At 40.1% G+C, this 10,199-nt stretch overlaps 1 protein-coding gene across 1 annotated transcript in view; it reads right to left on the bottom strand.

The window, feature by feature from the left end:
* The window catches only part of LOC106868183 (uncharacterized), an 18,371-nt gene extending 15,624 nt beyond the window's left edge, over positions 1-2,747 (bottom strand). Inside the window, exon 1 of the mRNA XM_014913332.2 lies at positions 2,694-2,747. Within this exon, the coding sequence (XP_014768818.1) occupies positions 2,694-2,747 (54 nt within the window). The remainder of the gene's footprint in view (positions 1-2,693) is intronic.
* Positions 2,748-10,199: the final 7,452 nt, after the last annotated feature.

The raw sequence follows: 10,199 nt of genomic DNA, 5'->3' as shown, positions 1-10,199 counted from the left end.
CAAGGAAGCGGCTCAGTGGATGACATGCTGAACCTCTACAGCTCACTATAGGTCTCAATGGAACACCATCCTTGTGAATCTTAGGGAGACCGTACATGTGTGGTAGTTTACTGTGGTGTTAGGTCAGTTGTCTGTACTTCATTGGTGTAAAGTGATCCTTGTTCTTGATCAAGATCTGTGACAACTTCCTCTGTTTTCAGAGTTGGGTCTTTCTTTTCTTTGCTGTAGCTACCATCACTTATAAGATTTGCCAACTTTTCAGAGTAGTCAGACTTGTTCATCACCACTGTAGCATTTCCCTTGTCCGCTGGAAGTATTATGATGGAATTGTCACTTTGTAGTCATTTGATAGTGAACTTTACTTCCTTAGTGATGTTTGGTTTGGGAAGTTTCACTTTTTCTAGTACCTGTCTCACTTTCCACCTCTCCCTGAGCTTTTGGTATCTTTATGGCTATCTCTTCAATAGGGGCTATTATGTCCAAGTATGGAATATGCTTGATGGTTGTTGCAAAGTTGAAACCTTTGTTCAGTACTGCTTCTTCAGAGCTTTCTAGATGTCGGCTACTTACATTAATTACTGCTTTCACAGGTGGGTGGCGTATTTCAGTCTTCATTCTCTGACCTTTGAGGTTCATAAACTTCTTAATCTGGCAGGTCTTCACTATTTCAAATTCTTTCATGTACGACTTTTCCAGATTTTGTTGGATTCTCTTTCTATCATCATCTCTGGTTATTTTCCTAAGTAATGAAGATAACCACTCTTTGATTTTGTTATTTAGTTGATGTTTTTTCCAACAGTTGTAATGGATCCTCTCACGGATGAGGGCATGGCCTGCCCTTTCCGCTACTCTTTTAGCTTTCTGTGAATCGACTGGTATTATTATATTCAAGCCAGGTGGTATTAGCTTTGAGTTTCTACATCTACATAGAAAGTTAGATGGTTTGAAAGACGAGATACCTTTTGACGAAGTTTCTCTATGTCTCCATTGAAGTCTAATGTTGGCTCTGTACCAGTTAGATAATACAATACTATATTTAAGAGATGAGGAATTATTTACATTTGATGGATATTTGTCCTCATCTTGTTTGTTGTTAACACAATGTTTCGGCTGATATACCTTCCAGCCTTCTTCAGGTATCTTGGGGAAATTTCGAACTTGGGTTCTGATTCCTAAGGTATTTTTTGATGTTGTTATTATTATTATTTTTATTATCATTATTGTTTAGGTCACTGCTTGGAATCAAACTCGGAATCTTGGGGTTAGTAGCCCGCGCTCTTAACCACTATGCCATATGCCCGTGGGCAATTATGGAGTGAATTTTCGTATTTTCCAGTGGTGTTCTTTGTCTATTATTTTAACTTCATCCCACAGGGATGTTTGGTGGTCGACCATTGTTTGGGGTTGAGCTGATGACCAGCCTGGGATGAACAGTGGTTGGGGTAGATTTGAACAGCTCAAACTGCCATTTCAGGGAAGAAGTGAGGAATCCACTATTCCCATTCATTACGTGGAGGGAGATCAAAGGGAACAGGAACAGTTTCTGCCAATCGGAGGTGTTGTTAGATAGGCAAACTTTTTTCAGCAGTTTCGAGAGAACACATGCGAAACAAGTTTGAGCACCCTTAGGGATCCGATTGACAAACTTCAGCTTGAACAAAGCCTGGAAGGTGGTAGCAAAATCTTCAACAAGATTTCAACTGGACTTCAGAGCAAGGTTTTGTCCTACTAAGGATGTCAGAGCTGAAACGATACTGGTTGCATATCCAATTATAAAAATTTTCAGCTTGAATGTAATGCCGATGCAGCTCCTGCAGTAACTTTGACTACACAAATGGCATTTGATGGTCTTCAAATAGCAACGACTTGTCCAGGTGCAGAGAGTACAGCTTGGAGGTGAAATGGCAGTATCAGTGGGGTCAACATTAGATGGGGAGGGTGGGGAAATGGTGCTGGACGTAGAGGGGGTAGCTGAGTGAACAACATTAACTCTGGTGGTGAGATTCAGTCGGGGTGCAGGAGTGGTGGGGTAAATAAGGGGAGGTGGGGGAAGGTTAGCGATGGAGGTAGAGAGGGGAGCTGGATGAAGAGCATTAATACTGGCGATGGGGTTTGGCAGGAGGCGACGGTGGTAGGCTGGCTATTACAGGAGTTGTGAGGTGAATAAAGGGATGAGCAGGACTAATACCCACCGAATCTGATGGTGGAAGGGGGATATGAGTTAACTTCCCTAGAATATGATGGAGGAGGTGGGGAGTGAGAGGACGAAGATTGGTAGGGTATGACGAAATTATTTAACCATGCTAATCTCCTGGTTAATTGTCGCAAAACTTCTTAATTTTACTTTGTTTTTCCTCTCCTTAAACAGACAGCTAATGCAAAGTCAAGTCTAGCTAGGCCATCATGTAGCAGAAGTGCAATAATAGAAAAATGGGGGCAGTAAAACATCAAAGAGGTAAAATGAAACTGAAGAATTTGAGGTGTACCAAAATTAAACTGCAGAAAAAGTAAAGAAATAAGTAAATACAAAGACACAAAAAGGAACAGAAAGAGGGAAAAAACCCCAGAGAAATGGGGGGGGGAAGAAGGAAAGAAAATGAACAAAAATTACAAAAAGTATATAATATAAAAGCATTGTATAAGCACTGACATTCATAAACATGACGTCAGTTCTTTTTTAAACTGTTATTTACTTTCATGCCGACCTCTGTGCTTGCAGCTCTCACCTCAGGATTTAAGCTAACCATTGCAGCTTTTTGCAAAAGATTGAAGGTAGCAATGGAGAATAATCTTCATCATCATTCTCAACACCAATATTATTATTATTATTATTATTATTATTATTAATTTAATTTAAGTAATTTACATACTGTGTGATCAGTGTTTGTTTAGTTTGAGTGACTTGTATAAACAGGGAGCATGTATATGTGTAGATATGGAAATGCATATGTGATTTGTGTTTGTACTTACAGCACTCTTCAGTAAAACCAAGAGAAACCTTAAACCTTCAAACAAAACCTGGTGACCCTGGACCACCACAAAAACTAACTATTCACACTTGACAGCCATCTTACACAATGATTGAATGCTGTACATATAGTGAAGATCAAGTACACCTTCAAACAATGAACCTTCTACAAATCATGAATGAATATTGATGCTCAGTCATCTCAATTATTGTTACATACTGTGCAAAAATGTTTTTTTCATTGAAAAATTCAAATGCAGAGGTTTTTTATCACTGATTTTCCAGTTTCAGTCACTTGGAGATCAAGAAGTTTTTGATGTTCAAGTACTACTGACTACCATCTACTATTTTGGGCTTCCGAGTGTCCTTGATTAAAGTGAAATTTTGAGAAATATTAGTCTATTTTCATCACTAAAAATTATATTGTGCAATGAATATTATTTTGTATACTACTAAAGTCCAATGTGCATGTGTTAACGTATTTAGAATGCATAACGATTAAAATGTAACAAGGGTGAGGCAAAGTCAGGTGGACATTGACGTACTTTATAGCAATAAAAAAGTTTCCCCAAAATTAAACATATACAAAGTTTATTTATAGCAACTCACACACAAACATACACACACATATATACATACAATTCACTATACACTTAAACAATCATATACATACTCTCACACACACACAAATATTCTACCTAAGCATGCCCATAAACACTTCCAAACATTCCCATACACACATGCATACATAAAATTGATCCTTACACTAAAAATACAAGCAAGACTGACCCAAGCAATTTTGGATGAATGGGTCTATCTTTTAGTATCTTGTGTTGCTAAAGTATAGAAAGTTTTGTAGATTTTTTTAAAACTTCAGGTCGACCACCTTCATGAAATGTTGCAGTATAAGATGTGGCCTCCTTGAGTGTGGGACCCAATCAAGAGCAATCAGTCCAATTGACTCAAGGCTGGTCCTGGTGACTCATAGCAGCATTATTGTTAGCTGTTACAGGAGTAAGGGAGATGCTTTAGATAGAAACAATTATAGAAGCATCAAACATCTGGACCAGGCAATGAAAGTTATGAAGAGTTATAGACCAATTAATTAGGAGCAGAATTAGGCTAGATGAAATGCAGTTCAGCTTCATCCTGGGGACAAGTTCTACTGATGCTATTTTCATAGTCAGGCAACTACAAGAGGTGTACTTAACTAAGAATAAACTATTATCCTTGGCATCCATTGATATAGAGAAAGCCCTTCAATAGAGTACCCTGTTGTGTGATATGGTGGGTTCTGAGGAGGCTAGGGATAGACAAGTGACTGGTGAAGCTGTACAGGCTATGTACAGAGATGCTGTCAGTAAGTGAGAGTTAACAATGAGTACAGCAAAGAATTTCGTGTACAGGTAGGTGTTCATCAAAGCACAGTCCACTCCTTTTCATTACTGTCTTCCAGGCCACAACAGAGGAGTTCAAGACTGGCAGCCCCTGGGAACTATTATATGTTGATGATCTTGCCTTCATAGCAGATTCCATGTTAGAGATAGAAGAGAAATTCCAGGTGTGGAAGCAAAACCTGGAATCTAAGAGCCTTAAGGTTAACTTAGCAAAGGCTAAGGTTTTAGCATGCAAGAAAACAGACAGAACCTTACCCTCTTCAGGTAGGTGGCCCTGCTCGCTTTGTAGGAAAGGTGTAGGCAGGAACTCCATATGGTGTACCCAGTGTAAGCTATGGACACACAAGTGCAGTAGAATAATACGAAGTTATCAGAGAAAGTAGTGCTTGTATGTAGATGATGCACAGGATCCATAAAAACTATAGAGACTCAGAAATGTATTCTCTCAGATGCACTGGTGGCTCATTAGAGGTAGTAGATAATTTCTGCTACCTAGGAGTTCAAATTAGTAGTGGGGGAAGATGGACAGAGTGTGTAATAACTAGAATAAGAATAAGATGGAGGAAATTCGGAGAGCTTGGAAGGTTTCTATCTTCAAGAAGAAGACTATGATGCATGTATACAGACAGCAATTCTACATGGTAGTGAGACGTGGGCCCTGAATGCAGAGGACATGTGAAGGTTAGAGAGTAATGAGGCTAGTATGCTTCACTGGATGTGTAATGTAAGTGTACATGTTTGACAGAGTGCTAGTGTAATGAGTGAGAAGTTAGACTTAAGAGGAATTAGATGCAGTGTGCTGGTTTGGTCATGTGATACTGATGGATGCCAATAGCTCCATAAAGAAGTGCTGATCTCTCAAAGCAGATGGAACACATGGAAGAGGGAGACCCAGGAAGACATGGGATGAAGTACTGAAGGCAACCTCAAGAAGCTGAACCTTTCAGATGAGATGCCTGGTGCCGTGCTGCACTCAAGAAGACTCATACTCCACGACAGAAGTATTAAGGCCACTCTCCCTGGTGAAGAGGATTGGCCTGCTAAAGTCCTGCACCGGTACCATGTAAAATCACCCCACACATTCTGTAAAGTGGTTGGCATTAGGAAAGGGATCCGGCCATAGAAACAATGCTAACGACAGTGATGATTATGATTTAGGATAAACACTTGGGTGCTGAGGGTGCTACTGTATTCTGTCTCTCAATTCAAGAGTTGATGTAGGTGTTTTGGTCCCTTCCACCATGACACCAGAGCTTGCCTGGAACCATTCATTGATAGAGGTAACATAACTGCTGCACAACAGAATGAGCTTTGTTGAGACAGATGTTGTGACTGGGTCAAATATTTCTACCAACTTCAATGCCCGTTCTTACTGCATCACTCATCCTGTCTCTTGATCCAGATGTAATGGCTTACTTTCTCAGTGACCTCTGACAATTTTATGGCAACAACTTTTCTCTCCTTTGCAACTAGTCCAAGACTCGTGACCATTGAATGAACCCTGACTCCACTAAACCCTCTAACACTGATCTCCACAGGAAAGCATATTGCCTCTCATCCATTGTTTTCACTGAGTTCAATCAACTCACTGTATTTTTTGTAGTAGTTGATGTTATCAGCAAAGGAGGGGATTGCTCTGAAAGTATAGTAGCCAGAGTAAGAACAGGTTGGAGAAAGTTCAGGGGGCTAATACTACTGCTGGTAACATACTATGATGATGCTTGTGTTAGAAATGCAATGCTATATGGTAGTGAGACATGGACATTGAACATGCAGGACATGAGAAGACTGGTAAGAAATGAAGTGAACACGCTCTGTTGGATGTGCAATGTAAGTATGCATGAACAACATTGTATGAATGTGTTGAGAGAAAAAGTAGGCATAAGAGGAAGCAGCTGTAGTGTACAAGAAAGAAGACTGTGCTGGTATGGATACATGATGTGCATTGATGAGGAGGGTTGTATAATGAAGTACTGATCACTAAATGTGGCTGGAGTATATGGATGAGGAAGAGATAGAAAAACATAGGATGAAGTGGCAAAGGATCCCAAACACACAGAAGAGATGAAAAAGACCAGGATGTCTGGTGATACAATGTCTTGAAAGGACCCACAAATTGCGGTGAAACTGACTTCTGGAAGCACTGTGGGTGTATATATTGTATATGCCGTGTGTGTGTGTGTGTGTGTGTGTGTGTGTGTGTATGATGATGACCATCATCATCATGGACTCTCCCACCAAAGATGACATGACCATTCAGCTTTTGCTGAACAACCTGCACAAATGATTTGTTTATAGAGATCAAATGTATGTGCTGTACATAATCTTACTCTCTCCATCAAATTAATGTTGCCTGAACAGGTGCATGGTGTACCACACATTAGATGTCGAAGTGATCACAGCAACATGAGATTAAGTGTTTTGCTAAAGAACACAATGCACATCCCAGTCTAAGAATTGAAACTATGATTCTGCAATAATGAGTGCAACACCCTAACCATTAGGTCATGCATCCTCACATGTGTGTCTCTGTGTGTGCGTATACGTATATAGCCATATCATAGACCATTCCAGTGATGGTATATGTAATTTTTGATATTTCTGCAATAAATACAGTAACAGATGTTAAAAGCTATAAATATATATTTTCCCATTATGCAAATTAGCCACAACTTCACATGTTTCACGATATAGTAGGGGACAGACAGAAAAATCATATGGATGTACAAACAATGTCACATCTCCTTTAAACTCAATTAGGTGCAACTGGAGAAAAAAAGAAAGACAAAAACAACAATAAGAACATTGATAGCAGAGGGTCAATTAGGCCAAATCTAGCTTAAATTATTTCTCCTTTATTTGTTTGAAGCAGCCAAATCCAGCTATAATTGGCTTCTCTACAAAACTGCTAAAACAAAATAACCAAATCATGTTATTGAATTCTTGTAGCTTTGAGATAATGCAAAATAAAAAGCCTTTCCCAAATATATTCTATTATAAATACCATGAAAGTTTTGAGAGCACATGGTTTTTTTCAACATTTGAAGTGAAGTGTATATATTGATATTTATCAATATGGCGTCGGCAAGTAGCAATTCTGACTTTGAAGGTTTTGCACTTGATAGTATACAAAATGTAAAAGAAAACAATAGTGACTTGTCATCAGACAAATCTGATATTAATGTTAATGAATTTTTGTCAGATGAGGAAGATTTTGATAGTGAGAGTGATGAAAATGACAATATTCAAAACATCACAGCAATGTGGTTGAAAATTACGTCAACAACAATTCCAGATTTCACAGAAAAGACTGGTCCACAACACAATCTACCTCTCAATGCACAACCATTCTACTATTTATTTTCATTTTTACCAGAAACTTTCTGGAGATTCCATTATAAAAAACAGCTGAGCGTAGAGAATGAATGGGAAGAGAAGAGTCTGCCAGATGTTGACCCAATTGAGGGACCAGCTACCCAAACTGACAGTACCCTGGTAGATAAAGCAATTAAGGATATGAAGACACGGAAAGCCCCCAGCCCTAGAGGAATCACTGCTGAGATGCTTAAAATATCTGGAGGTGTGGGTTATGATCTAGTCACCCATATTGTAAATCAGGTAGTTCATGAAGTCATACTCAATAACTGGTGTAGCAGCACCATAGTCAACTGCTACAAAGGTAAAGGTGATGCCTTACGTAGAAATAATTACAGAGGTATCAAACTGTTGGATTGGGTGATGATGGTTACGGAGAGAGTAACAGGCCAACTAATTAGGGAGAGAGTCAGTCTAGATGAGATGCAGTTTGGTTTTGTGCCAGGTAGAATCACCACTGATGCTATGTTTCTGGTAAGGCCACTGCAGGAGATACCTAGCCAAAGATAAACCTCTGTACTTGACTTTTGTTGACTTGGAGAAAGCTTTTAACAGGGTCCCCCAATCCCTTATCAGGTGGCCAATGCAGAAACTAGGAATAGACGAGTGGTTGGTGAGAATCGTAAAAGCCTTGTACAAGGATGCTACTAGTAAGGTGAAGGTTAGCAATGAGTACAGTGAAAAATTCAGGGTACAAGTAGAGGTTCACTAAGAATTGGTGCTCAGCCCCCTCTTGTTCATCACAGTCCTCCAGGAATAACAAATTTAAGACAGGCTGCCCATGGGAGCTCCTCTATGCTGATGACTTTGCTCTTATAGCTGAATTACTGACTGAACTAGAGAAGAAGTTCCAGGTATGGAAGTAAGGTCAAGAATCAAAGGGCCTTAGAGTTAACGTAGCAAAAACCAAAGTCTTAGTAAGTAGGAAGGCAGACAAATCACAAATCCCTTCAGGTAGATGGCCCTGCTCAATCTGTAGAAAAGGTGTAGGTAGAAACTTCATAAGATGAACCCGATGTAAGCTTTGGACACATAAAAGGTGCAGCAACATCAGAGGAAGATTAACAGGGAAACTAACTTTTGCATGTGGATGGTGCACAGGTACAAAAAATGTTGAAAATGTACAGAAAATAAACTCCATCAACTGCCATGTGGGAAAGCTAGAGGTAATAAATAGGTTCTGTTATTTAGGTGACCAAGTTATAGTGGAGGTGAATGCTCTGAGAGCATAGCTGTGAGAATAAGATTAGGGTGGGCAAAGTTAAGAGAGCTCCTACCCCTGCTGGCAACAAATGTCCTCTCTCTCAGAGTGAAAGGTAGATTGCTTGATGCCTGCTACATGGCAGTGAAACATGGGCTATGACAGCCAAGGACATGCGTAGGCTTGAAAGAAATGAAGCCAGTATGCTTTGCTGTATGTGCAATGTCAGTGTGCATGTTCAACAGTGTAAGCATCTTGAGAGAAAAGTCAGGCATAAGAGGAATCAGATGTGGTGTGCATGAGAGACGACTGCACTGATATGGTCATGTGATGCATATGGACGAGGACAGTTTTGTAAAGAAGCTGCTGATCTCTAACTATGGAGGTATCCTGTGGCAAAAGTAGACCCAGGAAGACATAGGATGAGGTGGTGAAGCATGATCTTTGAACTTTGAGCCTTACAGAGGCAATGACTGGTGACTGAGAGCTTTGGTGATGTGCTGTACTTGAGAGGACCTGTCAAGCCATGTGCACCCATGCTGGTGGCACATAAAGAACATTTTTTTGAATGTAGGGCCTCCTGGAGGCAAAGTGGCTGAGTTCCTTTTGAGTGGTAGTCCCCATGGAGGAAAAGTGGATGAGTTTGTTTTGAGCACTGGGCACCATGGAGGCAAAGAGGATGAGTTTCTTTCGCGTTTTGGGTCTCAAGGAAGCAATGACCAAGATCTTTGACATTATGTCGTGCTTGAGAAGACCCATCAAGCCGAGCAAAATCACAGTCATGGCAGATACTGGTGTCACACAAATTGGCACCCATGCTGATGGCACGTAGACGCACCCCGGTGTCATGCAAACAGCACCTGTACCAGTGACATGAAAAGCACCCATTACACTCTTGGAGTGGTTGGCAATAGAAAGGGTATCCAGCTGTAGAAAACCATGCCAAATAAGACTGGAGTCTGGTACAGCTTTCCAGCATGCCAGCCCAATTAAACCGTCCAACCCATGCCAGCATGGACAATGAACATTAAATAATGATGATGATGATGATGATGTTGCAGAGGAAACAAACAAATATGCCTAACAAATGATTTCTGTTTGTGGAAGACCCAATCCAGTATAGAATCCAACCAATACTGTGGAAATGCAAGCTTTTTTTACCATAAACATCATGTTTGGTATCAAGCGTTTTCATGGAACAGTTTTGTTCCATGATCTCTTTCTCAATACCCTTCTTATCAACTTCATAAAAGCCTGT

The sequence above is a fragment of the Octopus bimaculoides genome, chromosome 2 (assembly GCF_001194135.2).
Source record: "Octopus bimaculoides isolate UCB-OBI-ISO-001 chromosome 2, ASM119413v2, whole genome shotgun sequence".
Lineage (NCBI taxonomy): Eukaryota > Metazoa > Mollusca > Cephalopoda > Octopoda > Octopodidae > Octopus > Octopus bimaculoides.
Note: the sequence above shows the minus strand (reverse complement) of the source record. Positions and strands in the feature narration are given on the sequence as shown.